The sequence below is a fragment of the Puma concolor genome, chromosome C1, assembly GCF_028749965.1.
Source record: "Puma concolor isolate L17-30 chromosome C1, mPumCon1.1.hap2, whole genome shotgun sequence".
Lineage (NCBI taxonomy): Eukaryota > Metazoa > Chordata > Mammalia > Carnivora > Felidae > Puma > Puma concolor.
Window position 1 is genome coordinate 43,652,145 of NC_141674.1, and position 19,111 is coordinate 43,671,255.

Below are 19,111 nucleotides of genomic sequence, written 5' to 3' on the forward strand. Positions count from 1 at the left end.
AGACGGAGAGAGACAGAGCATGAGCAGGGGAGGGGCGGAGAGAGAGGGAGACACAGAATTCGAAGCAGGCTCCAGGCTGAGCTGTCAGCACAGAGCCCAATGCGGGGCTTGAACTCACAAACCGCGAGATCATGACCTGAGCCGAACTTGGTTGCTCAACCGACTGAGCCACCCAGGTGCCCCTCATTATTCATCTTTTAAGACAGCTCATTGTATGTGTATACCTACCAAGCACTACCTTTGATCATAACAACCAACAATACTACATGAGTAGGGGCCCTTGGGTGGCTCAGTCGTTTGAGCGTCCGACTTTGGCTCAGGTCACGATCTCGCGGTCTGTGAGTTCGAGCCCCGTGTTGGGCTCTGTGCTGACAGCTCAGAGCCTGGAGCCTGCTTCTGCTTCTGTCTCCCTCTCTCTCTGCCTCTCCTCCACTCAACACTGTCTCTCTCTCTCAAAAATAAACAAACATTAAAAAAAAATTTTAAAAAATAGTACATGAGTAAGAACATGTCGACTCCATAATAAATAAAACAAAACAGTATTTTGTTTTGCTATAATTATAAGTTTATGAAAAGCTAATGCACACATACGGTTGTATATCATAGTATTTTGTGCCAGGAAATATTTTTATGTCTAATCTAAGTATAGTTTAGTTTGCACAAATTAGCTTAGCTTGTACATACACACTGCAATATATCTTTGCATTTTAGTCACTTGGAGTGAAAACTAAGAAAGTGAATGGCATTCCATGCAGTGTGTAGTTGATGTTTTACAATACTGGTGCTAGAATATTGTAGGCCCTCAAAAAATATATCTAAATACGCTAAATATTAAGTCCATTTCATAAATAGGTTCGAGATTACTGCGTGAAGACACAAAACACATAGCTCAGGCACCTTTATGATGAGGGGAGGACTGCTGTTTAAGACCTTCGGGAGGCATTCGTCCGACTCTTCTGAAAATGGTGGCTGAACAGGGAACAGATGAGCCTAACAAGTATAATCAAATATAAAGACTATGAAAATGATTATTTTCTTGACTCTATTCAGTAAGTTAGCACTAATTGAAATTTATTACAACAGGAAACAATACAACCAAATTAACATCTTCAGTGTTTTAATAATGGATTGCATCAAAATTACATATACCTAAACACACTACTTTCTGAAATGTTATTCTCCCCATTTTATTAAATCTCTGGCTTCCAGTAACAAAGATTCTCTGAAGCCACTGAAGAACACAAACCTACAAAGATGGTAAACTGAAAAACAAACACTCATTTCCTAAGATAAACACCTGGATGATAAAGACAATGTAATTCCCATTCATTTAAAATAATTTCTATACAAGTTTTAAGACTTTCCTTCAAAGAACAAATATTTTATTGCTTTATATTGAATATTTTCAGAGTAGCTATACCAATAGCATGTAAAACTAATTTAAAATTCAGGCATTTAGTATGTGCTCACTAGAGGAATGAGAATTACACTACAGATAAAGCACAATTAAGTTCCACTAGCAGTTCATGCAGTTTAGTTTCCAAAGATCAAGAACACTAACACTGTTCCTTACACACACACACACACACACACACACACACACACACACACACACAGAAAATTATGGTTACAAATGATACATCCCTAGTAAAGCCTCAGAAAAGAGACCAAAACCCAATTTATCAGAATGGCTTTAGGCACAATAGCATACTGCTTAGTGCTCTGCTAAAAATACCCGTGCACTCTAAAACACAAATGTATTAACAAAAAACTCAATACTAACCTCTGTGGCAAAGATTTTGAAGAGTATCCATGAGATATACCAAGTCATCAGAAGAAAGACGCCACATAGCCAGACATGGTAGAGTAATGAGAGATTCAAGAGGCCACTCAGAGTGTCAAGAGGCCTATGAAACTGCCTATGAAAGCAGAAATTACTATTTAATCCAATGGGGAAAATACAATCTCAGCATTCAACAGCTTCACAATGACAAATCAATCTTATTTATTAATAATAATGGTGATATGGGGGTGCCTGGGTGCCTCAGTCGGTTAAGTGTCTGACTTCGGCTCAGGTCATGATGTCAGTTTGTGAGTTCGAGCCCCACATCAGGCTCTGTGCTGACAGCTCAGAACCTGGAGCCTGCTTCACATTCTGTGTCTCCCTCGCTTTCTGCCCCTCCCCCACTCATGCTCTGTGTCTCTCTCTCAAAAATTAAAAAAAAATTTTTGTAATGAATAAATAATGGTGCTATAGACCCCCCTCCTTTTGCACCCTATACAATTCTTTCCCTAATACCTACTTACGAACTACATAAGGGAGCCTTAAACGAAGAGACCTAAACTTATGCTCAGTTTTTTGTGCTCCAAATCTTCACTGTCATTTCCTATGGAGAAAGAATGAGCCAAGCCTGTAAGCCAACCCTTAGCAGCTGGGTAAAATTTTACTGTTACTTTGTAGCTTGACACATAATCATTCAATAGGACTAGCACCTCTCCTGGGCCAAATTTCAGCTCTATCTGTATACCCTAAAAAAACGGTTCCACAATAGTTGGGAGCACATAGTACTATCAGAAAATCACAATCTTTACTTTTAAAATAATTTAAGGGGCACCTGGGTGGCTCAGTTGGTTAAATGACTGACTCTTGATCTTGGCTTAGGTCATGATCTCATGGTTTGTGAGATTGAGCCCCGCATTGGGGCTCTGAGTTGAGCACAAGGAATCTGCTTGGATTCTCTCTCTCCCGCTCTATCTGCCCCTCCCCAGCTGGTGCTTTCTCTCTCTCTCTCTCTCTCTCAAAAATAAATAAACTTTAAAAAAAAAATAACTTAAGAAACTCTGTTAGAAGGCTAAATAAAGGGAACACTACCAAAACCTTGAGTAGATCAATTAGCAAAGTCATCATAATCCTACAATCACACAACTAGTAATTTTAAAATAGGATTAGAACCTCTGGCTCTGCCATCTAGGTGTGTTGTGATTACCTTTAACTGCTTGACCTAACCCACACTCAATTTCTTCATCCATGCAATGGTGCCATAATCTCTTCTTTTTACTTCTTTTTTTTTTATTTAAAAAAAGGTGTTTTTTTGTTTTTTTTTCTAATGTTTATTTTTGAGAGAGAGTGAGACAGAACGTGAGCAGGGCAGGGGCAGAGAGAGAGGGAGACACAAAATCCAAAGCAGGCTCCAGGCTCTGAGCTTTCAGCAGAGCCTGACACGGGGCTCGAACCTACGAACTGTGAGATCATGACCTGAGCCAAAGTTGGACGCTCAACTGACTGAGCCACCCAGACACCCCTCTCCTTTCTTAGGGCTATTCTGACATTTAAAACACCTGATGTTAGGTGTGTCTAGCATAGTGCTTTACAGTTTCTAGGAGAATAAAGTTATTTTCAGATTTTAGGTATCTGCCATATATTAAGAACAGGATATTTGACACTGCCATACAAATAAAATGTATTTCAAGTGAAAGAAGGGAAAAAATACTATGTTCAATTACAATCAAATGTCATTATCATTTTTCTCTTTCCATTAGACCCAATGTAAAATCCGGACTAACATAATAAATGACCCATGCATGTGGTTTCATTATCTAGCAATTAAACCGAGGACAAAACTAAATTTACCTAGAAACTTTTAAAAGTTAGAAACTGAGAGGTGTCTGGGTGGCTCAGACTCTTGATTTCGGCTTAAGTCATGATCTCACGGTTCATGTGTTCAAGCCCCGCATGAGGCTCCACGCTGACAGTGCAGAGCCTGCTTGGGATTCTCTGTCTCCCTCTCTCTCTGCCCCTCCCCTGCTCGCTCTCTATCTCTCTCTCTCTAAATAAATACATAAACATTAAAAAAAAAAAAAGTTAGAAATTGAAATACACTATATAGAAACCATAATATCTCAAACACTTACAAATGTCAACATCCCCACCCCCCAAAATGCTATTAGTTAAATCTACATGATATAAAAAGTCTCACAGTAGAATAATAAAAATTAAAAGAACAAATACTGATAGAGAAATTTACATTTTTTTCCAAATAAAGATTAAAGCCTTATCTATGTGCAAAGTACATGGGAAAGAACCAGAGTAAGACACCCTAGTGCTGCCACTCGATTATCACTTATTGACCTTCAACTGGTCATATGACCCTGCTCAATTTTGGTTTCTTTAGTGGTAAAGTTAAAACAATACCATAGCACTGTGCTTACCTACCACAATAGCAGAGAATGATTACTGAGGAGAAAAACAAGAGAGGTATGCCCATACAACTCAAGAAGTCCACTTTTCTATAATATAAAAGCTATATCTAACAAAAAACAAATTATCACTGCTAATTTCCAGGGAGAGGAACCTTGGTGACTAGAGACAGGAGCAAAAGGATTATTCTTAACTGTATACTCTTTTATAGGACACTGGAATTTTGAGTTATATGAACTAGGTATATTCCAAAATGAATACAATTGGTTTTCAACTTTAAAAATTTAAAGGCTAAATCTAAACAAAATACCTGGAAAGTGGTAAACACCTACAATGATGGAAACAACTAACAGATTTAAAAATCAGACTTTTCATATATCACTTACTCATCTATCTGAAGGTCCATTGCAGTGCTAATCCAAGCTTTGGGAATATGGCCTGACAGGAAAAAAATACAATGCTATAAACATAAAAAGTTAATAAATCTTAATCATACTTTGTAACATGAGGTTGATGAGATGACCAAGTAGACACTAAGACCTGGGTCAAAACGCTAGGTTGTTTGATCAGGAATGGGCAGGAAAAGAGAATAATTTCTAAATACAGGAAGTCCTTGCTTTGCACAGGTCTGATTATGCATACATTTCAGTCATATTTCAGTGGTGGTTTAGTTAAATCACACTAGTCCCCCAACAGCATAATTCAAATTTCAGTTGCCAATGGTATATTTACAGTGAGCAACTGAATATATTTCCAGCTTCTCAGTACACAAATCAGTATGTAGATAATGGAAACACATCACAATCTGTGACTAATCACATCCCTTCTTTCTAAGTCTGTTTGTGATTGGTCACTGACATCTGTTATTCAGTTCAGGCGCAGACAGCAAAGCATAACATTGTGTCGCCTCCTTGTTTCCTATGAAAAGCCCACATGACATTTTATAAAAATGAATAACTGAAAGAAACTGGCCAAAAAGACCCAAGTGCAACAAAGAAATGAAAAGTGCTAACATCTGAAATGAAATCTGAATGGAACATGTACGGAGTTCTAGAAGAAATGGTTGACCACGGAAATAGTCACACGGCTGCTATGTCAGCCCAAATGTACAATGGTGGGGAAACATCCAGGCTGAAGATAGTAGGTTAATAAAAAAACAACAAGGTGTTAACATCAGAATGACAGTTGTAAGAGCTATGTAAAACAATGGGTTCTATAAACTAAGGATGAAAGAAGTGGACAACAGAACAGCCCATACCCAGTAAAAACAATTCTATAAAATGATTCCATAGAAAAAAGTAGGATCAGAAAGTTATGCAGATATCCCCTGCTTTTTGAAAGTTCATGTTATGCCACTTCACTTTTATGAAAGGCCTACGCTAGCACTTGTTCTAACTGAAAGAAATCCGAATTTATGAAAAAGGCAGAAAAGTGAAAACAACATTCAGCATTTGTTCTGCACCAAGCCGAACAGCTGCTGTATAGAGGCAGCACACCCTGAGCAGCAAGAGCAGCCCCACCAGGCTCCTTCCTGCAGCTCAGCATCAAGCCTCCAAAGCTTTGAACTGTGTCTGTGAGCGTCTGTGCTTTATCTCAATTTGTTTTGTGCATCCATTAGCAAGATGCGTCCTAAAGTATCAGAAAAGCCTAAGAGAGGTTATTTTGGGATACTCAAAAATCTTTCCATATCAGGGTGCCTGAATGGCTCAATCAGGTGAGCATCTGACTTCAGCTCAGGTCATGATCTCAGGGTTCCTGAGTTCGAGCCCTGAATCGGGCTCTGCGCTGACAGCTCAGAGCCTAGAGCCTGCTTTGGATTCTGGGTTTCCCCCCTCTGCCCCCTCCCTGGCTCACACTCTGACTCTGTCTTCTCAAAAATAAACATTTAAAAAAATTTTTTTAATCTTTCTATATAAATTAACAGTAATTGCTTCTTCACTGTGTGCCATTTCAGCTTACAAAAAGTTTCCCAGGAACACTCCACTTTCAGATAATGCGGGAAACCTGTAGTCTGAAAACAGTATTTTAGGATGCTGAATTTTGTTTATACTATTATATGTTGCTATTGAGATTAATGTTTTCCATTCATCTTGATCTGCCTCATTATATTAAATAAACTATATTTCTGTGCTTAAAATTCATGTTAATAAATTCTATGTTTCCCTTAGCAGCTGGATATTCTAGTATATTAGTACCAAGTTACAAAAGGTTATAAAAAAAGAGTATGTTATTTATAGAATGACAAAATGACATATATTTTCTTCTTTTTTTATCATGGTAAAAACCACACAACAAAATTAACCAGCTTAACCATGAAGTGTACAGACACTATATGCACCTTGTGCAACAGATCTCCCGAACTTTTTCACCTTGCAGACTGAAACTCTCTACCCACTTAGCAACAACTCTCCTTTTTCCTTCCCCCACACAGCCCCTGGCAACCACAATTATACTTTCTATTTCTAAGAGTGTGACTGCTTCAAGTAACACCTCATGTAAATGGGATCATGCAGTATTTGTCTTTTGGCAACTGGCTTATTTCACTTAGTATGTTGTCCTCAAGTTTTACCCATGTTGTAACATATAACAGGATTTCCTTCTCTTTTAAGGTTGAATAATATTCCATTGTTTGTACATACATTTTCTTTAACAATATTTTCCCTTAACTTAATAAATACTCTTTAACAATCTAAACATTGAATCAAGCTAGTCACATACCTACAATTGAGAAACAAACAAAACCAAAAATGACTTGGTTAATTGACATTTTCTGAGCTGTGAGCTAACACATACAGTGTATCAAAAAGCAGAAATTCTTACCAAGAAAATAATACACAATGCAGAAATTTCTAATCAGGAACAGTGATTCCACACAACTATGCTTAACTAACAAGAGCAGAGATCTCCTGAAGCGCAAGAACTTGTATTGCTGAGAAAAAAAAGAAAAACAGAATCAAAGGACACTTCCAAGTAGAGGTTCTAGTTCATTCTAAAGCAAACACTAAAACAGTCCACATAATAAAAAAAAAATAATAATCATTGCATAAAAAGATGAAGTTTATTCCAGAGGTAAAAAATCAACAATTTCTGATGTTAAAATATTTAATATTTACATATACAACATCTCATTGATAGGAGATCAGAAATGACAAAATTAACAATATCTATAGTTATACTAAAGACTATGGAAATACAGTGTGTACATACAAAAAACATGATAATCACAGCAGCAGCAGCAGCTGACATTCTTTGGCCGCTTAGCATGTACCAGGTACTACTCTAAGTACAACGCTATGAAGGAGGTTCCATTATTATCCTCATCTTACCAATGAGGAAGCCAAGGTGCGACTTAACCAATTTAACAGCTAGCAAAAGGAAAATCTGAGATTTTAAACTAGGCAGGCTGGTTTCAGAGACTACAATCTTCTGCATACTGCCTCTACACTCAATGTTTTCAAATGCTGTCTACAAGAAAACACAAGGCAGAAGACACAAGACTGAGTCGGGAGACCTGAGTTTCAGTACTCCTCTCTGTGTAGCACTGAGCAAGTCATGTCTCCTAATTATCTGTGAGATAAGAAGGCTGACCCAGCCAAACAGTGCATTAATGGGTATCTTCTATTCTAATCATCTAAGAGAGAAAAATCAATTAAGAAAAAATATGAAATGCTTTTTTCCTGGAAAAAAAAACAAACTACACTTCTTGTAAAATAAGGCTTGTTTGCTTCTTTCCTCTCCCCTCCCTGCCCCAAAAATGCCAATGGAAAAATATTTTTAAATTATTGGACAGAATCTAAAGGAAATTTAATGAAGCAAAGATGAATTTCCCAAATTCTGGTCTTCTTTTCTGCTTCTATTATGGCTGATCCTTGTTTAAGGAATTTCAGGAGCTAAAGAGCAAATAATTCTATTACTCAGGTGGAAATTACAGCTTCATACAATGTCTGTGAACTCCTACAGTATCTTTCAAAAAGCATCCCATGTGAATACTTGGTCACTAACCACACAGTTCCAAGTGTCCTGGTTTATTTGGATATATTCAAAGTCCAAGATACAGAGCGGCACAATTATGCACAGCCACTGGGTGCTACTACCTTCTTACCTCGATCTCCCAATAGAAAGGCTATAGTTCCTATACTGTTCCTACTGAAGCTCTCACCTCAACCACTACTCACAACTATCCAAAGAGGTTAGGCAAAGAGGTAGGCATATCAGTAAATATGCAGAGAATAACTAATAGAACCTCTTCGTGCTCCCCAATTCCCTAGTGGGTTTCTTCTGTGGTGTGACTATAAACTACCCTTCACTGAGTATTAACTATGTGCCAGGCTCTATAAATCTTATCTTACTTAATACTTTCAGTCTTGTTGGCCTAGAGCTTGCCAAGCCCTGTCCTGATGTTCATCCACTTCTTTGTCTCCTACTCCATGCTGATGTTCTGTTTTTCCCCATCAGTCTATCATTAAGAACTCAATAAGGACAATGGAACTTGTTGTAGTTCTATAGGCTAGTTTAGACAAAAACTAATAGGCTAATGGTAAATTGCTTAGAATTAGATTTTTTAAAAGAGCTAATTTTTCATACTGTTATATGAAAACAGTAGTTACTGAATAATATGTACCATATAAAACTTTATGGAAGCTCCATCCTACAAAATATATATGGAAGCTCCATCCTACATATATATAATATATATGTAACTATACAGTAAAGGGTTTAGCAGAACATACACTAAACTGGTCACAGTGATCTCTGAGGCAAAGATTGAGATTGGCAGCAGAATGACTAAAGGAAACTTTTGTTTTATCTACGGTATTGGAATATTTTATAATAAAAATAGTGTTACCACTCTACTCTTAGGACGTAAGCTGACAGGCAGCACCAAAAATAATGATGATGGTGATGCTAATAATAATGCTGTTATGCTTATAAAAAAAAAAAATTTAAGGTCTAACATTCTCTGGTCAGCTTGGCCAGTTAAAGAAAAAAAGTAAACAGCTATTACCATCATCTCATTTTATGGAGGTTCAGAAGAACAAATGGGCCTGATCTCACTTTAAGCTTGCAAGTTCCTATCAATATTGCTTTCCTTAGCAACTGAAGTGCATAAGGAAAGGTCATAGGATGTGCACCATGCTCTTAGGGCTAATCAAAGAAGGCTAAGCTATTGTATGTTCCTTCCCCGTCCATCTTCTGAAGAGGCAAATCTATCCAGCCAGGCAAAGACATTACAAACTTGGTGGATGAGAAACTATGATCCTGGTTACAAAGATCCATCATTTCAACTACTCTTGCCAAAAACCTGTACCTCCCTTACTCCACTGCATCCACCCATAAAACCCCTGTTCCAACCATCCCGGGGCTGGAGAATAACACCCACCTGGGCAGACCAAACAACACTGTTCCTGTACACTCATGGTTATGAGAGATGCCCCCAAAATAGATTTTGGCCAAATACAGAATGGCCCAATGTTAAAACAGTCAACATTCTGCCAAAGTTGAATCTGAAGCCAAAGCTGAATATTACCATTAGAAAAGAAACTTCAGGGCGCCTGGGTAGCTCAGTCGGTTGAGCATCTGACCTCAGCCCAGGTCATAAACTTGTGGTTCACAAGTTTGAGCCCCGCATTGGGCTCCCTGGAGCCTGCTTCGGATTCTGTGTCTCCCTGTCTCTCTGCTCCTCCCCTGCTCACGCCCTGTCTCTCTCAAAAATAAATAAAAACACTAAAAAAAACAAACAAACAAACAAAAAAAAAACTTAAAAAAAAAAAGAAAGAAAAGAAACTTCATGGGCATAAAAATAAATCTAAATTTTTATTAAAGGACGGGGAGCCTGGGTGGCTCAGTCAGTTAAGCATCTGACTTTGGCTTAGGTCATGATCTCACAGTTCTGGAGTTTGAGCCCTGCATGGGGCTCTGTGCTGACAGCTCGGAGCCTGGAGCCTGCTTCAGATTCTGTGTCTCCCTCTCTCTACCCCTCCCCTGCTCACACTCTGTCTCTATTTCTAATAAAATAAAATTTTATCAAAAGAAATTACAAAAACTTTAGTAGTAAAATTTTACAAATGTTACACTACTGGGGCACCTGGGTGGCTCAGTCAGGTAAGCGTCCAACTTCGGCTTAGGTCATGACCTCACAGCTCATGAGTTCCAGCCCCACGTCCGACTCTGTGCCGACAGCTCAGAGCCTGCTTAGGATTCATTCTCTCTCTCTCTCTCTCTCTCTTTCTCTGCCCCTCCCCCACTTACACTCTGTCTCTCTCAAAAATAAACATTTAGAAAAAAAAGAAACAAAAAAAGAAATGTGACTTTACACAGCGGGAACCCTCTACTGGCAGGCACCATCAGTTACCGAACCGTTCCTACTTGTACTCTTTTGCCATCAACTGAGGTTCATGGAGGAAAAAGTGATTTCGGGGTATCTCGTTTTTCTCTAACACTTTTATTCTTTATATTCTTAATTACATTTGGATCAAATACGATTTAGCATGGATATTTCTGTACAGAATTTGGGGTTTTTTCCTCCTAAAATTTTAAGGTGGCAAAGCTGACGCTCTGCTTTTAATTCATCTTCTCAAGATGTGAAGAATTTCTAACCAGGACTCTTCCTTCATACGCTCACAGACTGCAGGGAGGTAAGGGCCAGCTCCTGTTCTTTTTTTTTTTTTTTTTCATGTTTATGTATTTTTGAGAGACAGAAGCAGAGCATGAGCAGGGGAGGGGCAGACAGAGAGGGAGAAAGAATCCCAAGCAGGCTCTGCACTGTCAGTGCAAAGCCCAATGTGGGGCTTGAACCCACAAACTGTGAGATCATGACCGGAGCCGAAACCGAGTCAGACGCTTAACTGACTAAGCCACCCAGGTGCCCTCGCCAGCTTTTTCTGTGAGCGCTATCTCCTTGCAATAGGTCTATTTTTAACAGATCGTTCTCATGGAAGCAACAGGCATATGGGACCTTCAGTGAAATCAGGAGAACCCTAATCTACATTCTCACACTCTCACGATACATCATTTGTTTGCACATCCCTCCCTCCCCACCAGACTGGGTCTCAGTGGGAAAGGGCTGGTTCTAATAGTTTTGCTCCAAAGCCCAGTCCTTAGCCTGCCACAGCACAGGAATGAAGCGAGTAAGAGCACAGTCAGGAAGAGTGGGAACAGTCTGGAGACAGCCTTCATGCCACAGGAGAAATCTCAACCGATCTTTCTCTCTTCTGCCAAAGGTGGTGGTTCTGAGTTCCACCAAAGACTCCTACCAGATTAGATTTTTAAAAACCTAACTGAAAGATAGTTTAAACTATTCAGTCAAACCAGTCAAACTGTTTGATTTATTTATATACACCATGCCTCATTCTGGAAAAGATCTGAGACAGTAACTGGCATTCTGTACTTACGTGAACATCCTCAAGCCCATGAGTTCTCAGGTGCAAAAGGAAGCTGGCAGCTGCACAGAAGTACACTGCATGAATGTCATCCTCCTCCTCCCCCAGCCCTGCTAGGTCACAGCAACTGCCACTACCTAGCAGCAGGGGAAAGAGTGGGGCAAAGCAGTATCCTCAGAGTGGCAGTGTGAAGGGCAGCTACAGCTCTCAAACATATGCTAAAGTCTCATGAAAACAAATCACTCTCCTCCAAATGGCATTTTGATGATCTCAGTCCTAAGTTTTGTTGATCAAATCTTGAATCAATCAGATGAGGCCAGTTATATACACATATACAAAGGCAATTTTAACTCTGCTAAATTCTGACATAACGTAATGCTCAAATGATATCTTACCTGTATGATAGGAAATGGAAGATAGTTCATGTTGTTAATAAAATACAGGAGACTGTAGCTATAGCCCATAAATGCACCAGCCAGGAGAAAAAACAGGTGATACTCATTTAAGCAGGTTTGTGCAGCAGGGCTATTTAAACTGGAGAGAAAAAGGTTATTAATTCAACAGTCAAGGACACAAACCACTGTTTTAGAAAGCTCAAACTTTGACATAATCACTTAAGACATGCCCCAAATGCTAACTAAATGGTTCATTTTGGGTTAAGTGTGGGCAAAAGATTAATAAAACCTTTTCCCGGATGCATGAGAATTTGACCTCTCTAAAGGTTAACTCCTTAGCTCTTCCTGTGGAAGTCTGCCAACGGGAAGAACATGCCCTGTGATAGGACACAACACTGCTTACAAGCAGGTACGCTGCATTTGGACTGAGAGGAGCTAGAACTGAAGGGTGCATGCCTGCTAGAGAGGTCATGCCTTTGGCAATGACCTCTCTAAATGCCTCTAAAGGGGCAATCCCTCAAGAGGACCCTTCTCACTAAAGAAAATTTATCACATTAGGGAAAAAAAAAAGCCCTATGTAATAGTAACGGGGGGGGGGGGGGGAGGGCAAAAGGAAATCAAGTATTAAGTAGTACTCGTGAACCCTAGATTTTAAAGGCGGTAAAAAATAGGGAATTTAAGACTACCGTAATCTTTTTTTATTTTTAAGCTCAGAATAGCAACCTGAAATTTTTATCAGGGCCATGTGTTCAAGAAATGTATCAGTTTCAAAGTGATAAAACGACTACTGAAGAAGGTGGTTGTAATTATTTTAAAGCTTTTTCTTCATTCTCCCCACACAATCCTTCCTTAAACTCCAACCTAAATGCCACCTCCTCCAAGAAGCCAATGATCTTCCCTGCTTTCTGAACTGCCACAGGTTTAATGTGTACACATTACTTTCTTATTCCCTCCCACTTCACATAAATTCCTATTTCTCTTCTATCACATCCATTTGTGTCCATGTCTTAATTCCCTTACTGTTCTTAACTCTCAAAGACCTTATAGTGTATGTGTGAATCACTCTCACAAATCCAACAGCACCTAGCATAGCACCTTGCACAGAAAACGGTTTTTAAAAAACTACTGAAATTCAACAAGCATAAATATCAAAAACATCTAATGTTATGTATAAAAGCACCTTCCGTGTAAGTCTAGAATAAACAAAGAATGCCCACAAACTATTAACCTATACAGGTCACCTTTGGATTAGTAACTAAACAAGTTCCATAGAGAAAACATATTTCATATTACCTCTCAGTACCAGTGCAGGAAACCACAAGAAAACCGTATCGACCCTTGGTTATCACTGCAGCACACCAAGCCACCATCATCCCCATTGCAGCATGAACAAATGAGTGCATGAGCTGCTGAGGGTGAATGATCTTCCCGATCAGTGCCAGTCTGGAGCAGGGAATGGAAGGCACAACTGCAAATAAAGCACGTTACTGTGGCTTTATAACCTGTAGCATATGAGGTCAGGGGACACGAACCATATCGTTTCCTCTCGTCCTTGCACAGATATTCCAAAGGCACAAGGAAACCCAGAATCAATGTGAAGTAAAGAAAACCTCTACATTAAGAATTCTAAGTTAAAATAATTAAAATAGTTTAATTAAAATAGTTCAAATACTGTCTACCCTGCCAACCTTGTAGGTGCCATAAAAGAACAAATAATGATCATTTTTGAAAGACAGTGCTTGCCCTCTGACAAGTTACCTTTACTTCAGCATTTGAACTTGTCAATATATAGCCCAATTGTAAAAAGTAACCCACAAACTAGGTAAATGATGACAACACTGAATACTAAAATAAATTCTTGTACAGGAATTTCTAATACTTGTGATAATCAAAAACAGTTTTCAGGAAGTGTGCTAGGGCAGGTGAGTGTGGGTAGGAGGGATATTGACTTTGACTTTTGAAAACAGCTAGCAGAGGGTTTCCTGACCTACCCATACACACATTCTTTTCTTTTTTTAATGTTTATTTATTATTTTTGATAGAGTGAGCTGGAGAGAGGCAGAGAGAGGAAGGGACAAAGGATCCAAAGCAAGTTCCATGTTGACAGCAGAGAGCCTGACAAGGGCTCAAACTCACGAACTGTGAGATCATGACCTGAGCCAAAGTCAGATGCTCAACTGACTGAGCCACCCAGGCGCCCCTATACATTCTTCTTTTAACAGACTCCAAGTAAAGAGAGAGTAGAGAGATGAAAAATTCCTGTGAAAGGAGAGGGCTTAGGTGTTTTACATTTGGAAAAAGAGATTGCTATCCCCTCTCCCTGCCCCCCAGAAATGCCCATGAGACCCACTTGCGTGCAATTGACTTATAATGCTCTGAACATACCAAAGCTTCTGTCTCTAAGCCTTTTTTTTAAGAGAGCACACGAGTGAGGGAGAGGGGCCTAGGGAGATGGAGATAGAGTGAGCGAGCAAGAATCTTAAGCAGGCTCCACACTCAGCATGGAGCCCATCACAGGGCTCGATCCCATGATGCTGGGATCATGACCTGAGTTGAAACCAAGAGTCAGGAGCTCAACCAAGCCACCCAGGTGCCCCTAAGCCTTTCTATGTGCTGTATCTTTTCCCTGGAACATCATTTTCCTTCTCCCAATTAACACAACTCATCCTTCAAGGCTTGGTTTAAGCATCATCTCCTCCATGAAGCTTCCCATGCTGGGTAAATGTGTTCCTATATATTCCCATACTATCCAGTGTATTGTAATTGAATATGTTTGATTAACTGAGATCCTCTGGGGACAAGTGGGACCATAATACTTATCTCTTATCCCCATACAATGTATGGCACATAGAATGCTTTTGAAGGAATGATTCAAAGTGACTAATCAGGCTTTAAGAATGACAAGCTGGACAGCCCTAGTGTGGCATCTACATCAAGATGACCTGAGAATGTGGGACTGTGTAAAAGAGCACAATCCTATAAGCTACGGAGAGTTGTGTATGGCTTGAACAGAAAAAGAGATCCATCAGCTAGGCATGAGGGATTAAGAAAGCAAGGGAAAAGGGTATATATTATAACATCCAGAGTAGGACTTGAAATTTTATCCCATCTCTAAGAAGCAACTACTGAAGAGCTAAGAGAGGGATGATGGTGTAGTCAAAAAAGAAGTGTCAGAAAAAGCTTCCTACAGTACCATAAGGACAGATGCAGGAATCAGAAAAGGCATAAAGAGTAAAAAGAGAAACTGAAAAAAATACAAAGCTCTGGAATCTAGCAGGTGATTTTCCCAAGGCAAAACATACAGTTGTTGTTGTTTTTTTAACTATAGAATTATAGACTTTTATATTTGAAAAGGACCTTAGAAATCATCTGGTCCTGATCTCCTACCCTATAAAGGAGTTATTTTTATAATACATCTGCTGAGTCACAGCTTTAACAGCAGCTGTAAACTATTAAAAGGTCTAAATTTTGTTATTGTGGTAAAATATACAGAAGTTGACCATTTTAACCATTTTTTTCCCATTTTAACCATTTTTAAGCATGTAGCTCTGCAGCATAAATTCACTCACACTGTTGTATACCCACCACCACCATCCACCTGAAGACTTTCCCATTCTGCCCAACTGAAACTCTGTGTCCATCAAAGAACAGCTTCTCATTCCCTCCTCCCCCAGCCCCTGCAACCATTATTCTTTGTTTTTATGAATTTGATGACTTTAGGAATCTACTATATAAGTGAAATCATATAATATTTGTCCTAAGAGCTCTAAATATTTTAAATAGGCTTCACACCCAACATGGGGCTTGAACTCATGACCTTGAGATCTAGACCTGAGCTGAGATCGGGAGTCAGATGCTTAACTGACTGAGCCACCCACGTGTCCCAAACCTCTAAATATTTTTAAACACAGAGAAACTGGCATTCAAATAAATTTTTAGTTAAAACATTCAAAGCAGATGATTCTGTATAGATATCTTAAACTGACTCAAACTGACTCAAAACAAGCCTGTTATATACACCTACATACAAAATGCACTGAGTATGCCCTTAATAATATAAAGTCACATATTTTTAAGACAATTAACATTTAAAAACTCACCTGCATAGAACTCCACGTTAAAAATACTTATTATTACTACTACCACTGACAGCAGCAGGAGGTAAAAAATTACATAGGAACTATATAGATCATTGAAAGAATCTAAAACACAAGAGAGATGAATTAGTAAATTCATTCAGTCATGTAGTCATGATCAATACACTGCAATAGAAAAGGGGTTTGAACCACAGCTGCAAGTTTCATTGTAAAAGTTATCTTTTCTTTAAGAATTTACTCAGACCCTGCTGACAGGTCCTACAGAACGTCAACTCAAGAACTACAGTGTGAGTTACTTACACCAAGCTCTGGGTCCTTTAAAATTATACTAGAATTTCCTTTAGATGATCCAGATGTTAACATCAGACAAAATACTACCATATGCAAATGTATTTCATCGTGTGAAAGAGAGAAGTACCACATTTAGTAATATACCAACAAGGTTTCTTTTTAAAATGTATAAATAGTATTTTTCATATCTCTTCTTAATAAATGCAATTAGCTTCTACAGCAAAAAATGTAACATTTCCGGAAACAGCATAATCCATAAATTATCTAAGTGAGCTGAATTAAAAAAATTTAAAAATCACGATATTCCTGTAAAATACTAACATTCACATTTTAGAGTAGTCCGAACAAGCAAATATTCCATTTCAAAAATATGGCCAAGTTTAAAATATATGTGTATATAAAACACTTAAAAACATAAATAAGAGAAATAACAAGGAAATATATTTGGTGTATAGGCTGAGACTTAATAATAAAACCTATAATTTTTAGGAGTATAATTTATTGACCAAGATTAATAAAGAATATTTGTTAAGTATTCACAATTAAAGCCAAACATTATACTGACCTAAAAGAATGAAAGAAAGGATTCATGTGACTAGAAATAAGAAAGGGAAGAGCACAGTTTCTCTGAAAAGACTTTGTGAGCAAAAGTTGAAAGAGATGAGAAACATTTGATGAGAAAAATGGCACAAATCAAATCCCATTTGGAGGGAAGGTGTTACTAGGATTAAAAAACCCTTGCCCGTGAAATGGCAAAAAGTTTTTCTTAAGTGCCAATTCAGAACAACTGGTAATGGTTCTCGATTTCAGTGCTTAATACTCGGAGGTTGGGACCAGACAGCCAAGATCAATGAGTGATGCAGACTCAGGCAAGGTGGTTACAGAAATACCTGCCATCCCTGTGCTGGCTTAAGGCTTAATTTTATCTGCCTTGTAGAACCTCTGCAAGAAGGGACTGAGGTGTCTCAACAAAAAACTTAACACGACTATAATTCTTTAGCAGCAATGTCTCCAAAGACCACAAGGTAAAGCTTCTGACTCCCTGAAAATCGGCATTTTCTTCTGAAAGTTAAATCAACAACACACTTTCCACTTCCCAAAGCAAAAGAAATTTGTTGTTCTTGTTGGGGAGAGGGAAATAAAAAGAATTAAGTGTATTTGTGCTTCTTAGCCTTAGGCAAGAAGCTTTAAACTTTAAAGAGTTCAAAACCTATCCTGGCAACATTTCTCTTTTTAATTCTAGTGTAGCATAGTGGAAAAACACAGGCTTTGAAGTCAGAGACCAATGTTCAAATTCTGGTTCAGTTACTCGCTAACTGTGTGTCTCTGCACAGACTTATACAACCAAGTCTCAGCTTCTTCATTTATAAAGTAGGGATAATACCTCTTTATTATATAGGGCTGCAGGAAGGATGACAGCTAATATACTTAAGGTGCTTAGTACAGTGTGTGGCACACAGTAGATGGCAATAATTGGTCGTATTATTAACATAATCATATTGTAATAAATGTAGTGACTTTTTTGTCTCCACGGAGAAACATTTAGTCTGCTCCAATCTTTTCCTCCTCATCACTCTTTGCATTTAACTCTATGTTTCTTAGTCTTTAACTCTTTCCCCCTTTTCTCTCTTCTCATCTTTTTCTTATTAATCACAATATAGAAATGAAGTAGTCTCAATTTTAGACAGGTTTTTTAAAGAGATAGATGTCATATTTTCTATTCCAAATTTTTAAATAGATAAAAGGAACAGTTCTGGTCCTTAAAAAGACAATGTCAAAAAAAAGCAGTGAAAAAGACAAATAAACAAAAATTAAGGTACGTTTTCATTTATGTGATCTTCTAATTATCTTTTTGCTTATGTGATAATACAGTCTGACAGGTTTACTAATATTATTATATAGTGAAAAGGTGATTCATAAAGGGAGTGCCTTAAGATTACCTCAAGGTGAATGTTTTGCCATATCAATATAGGCAGTGATGAAAAACAAATTATTTGATAACACAATTTTTATGCTGAGAAGTAGGTCCTGTAAATTTGATTTCCCCAAACTGAGTACCACTTACCAGACAGCCACTGAATAGGATGAAATAAATCAATGCTGCTGAAGATTATAAATACTGTGGTACAGATGGGTAGAAGCAGCACTGACCAGACAATACTCGCAACTATCCTCCAGCCCAAAACCTATAATTAAACAAAATCCCTCAATCATGAAGTCAAACTATTTCAGTTATTCCAGTTATGCAAATCCTATCTTTTCATACAGGACGTCAAACACTAATATTTACACCCACATCATAACGGTTACTCCTATGAATAACACTGCATACGACTACAGAATCTTGTAATTATCATTGAACTGATTCTTGTATTAGTCCAGAGTCCAATGCCACATTAAATATCACACTTTGGGGAAGGGCAGGAATTGTCTTATCTAGTTTTACAACTGCATTTTACAGCAACTTGTACTTGTCTCTCTAGGTTTAACTGATAGATATGTTAGCATCTAAAAGATGTATACACTGTATGGGAATCATCTGCATATCGTAATTGCGTTTCCATTATTAGCTACAGCAATTATCAGGCAGTTACTGCATTGTATTCATGTGTGATCACCAGAGCCTGACGCTTAAGAGACACAAGATAGAATGCCGAATAAGTCAATAGAAGAAGAGATACTGAGGGGTCTGAAGAAAGAAAATGACAATCGGATTTACATTTTGGAAGGTAAAAACACTCTCGTGTTTGT

The 19,111-nt window shown here is 38.3% G+C and overlaps 1 protein-coding gene across 3 annotated transcripts in view; it reads right to left on the minus strand.

Moving 5' to 3' along the window:
• NDC1 (NDC1 transmembrane nucleoporin) overlaps window positions 1–19,111 on the minus strand; it is a 46,334-nt gene that overhangs the window by 26,282 nt on the left and 941 nt on the right. For 2 of the 3 annotated variants that reach the window (XR_015254705.1, XM_086717041.1), the window contains exons 2-9: window positions 18,426–18,546; window positions 16,073–16,174; window positions 13,266–13,440; window positions 11,973–12,111; window positions 7,019–7,127; window positions 4,585–4,636; window positions 1,784–1,919; window positions 898–990 (exon numbers count right to left, since the gene is read on the minus strand). Coding sequence is in view for 2 of the 3 variants with exons in the window: in XM_086717041.1 (XP_086573167.1) it covers window positions 898–990; window positions 1,784–1,919; window positions 4,585–4,636; window positions 7,019–7,127; window positions 11,973–12,111; window positions 13,266–13,440; window positions 16,073–16,174; window positions 18,426–18,546 (927 nt within the window). In the remaining variant the exon portion in view is untranslated. The remainder of the gene's footprint in view (window positions 1–897; window positions 991–1,783; window positions 1,920–4,584; window positions 4,637–7,018; window positions 7,128–11,972; window positions 12,112–13,265; window positions 13,441–16,072; window positions 16,175–18,425; window positions 18,547–19,111) is intronic. The other variant, XM_086717042.1, reaches the window with a different exon arrangement.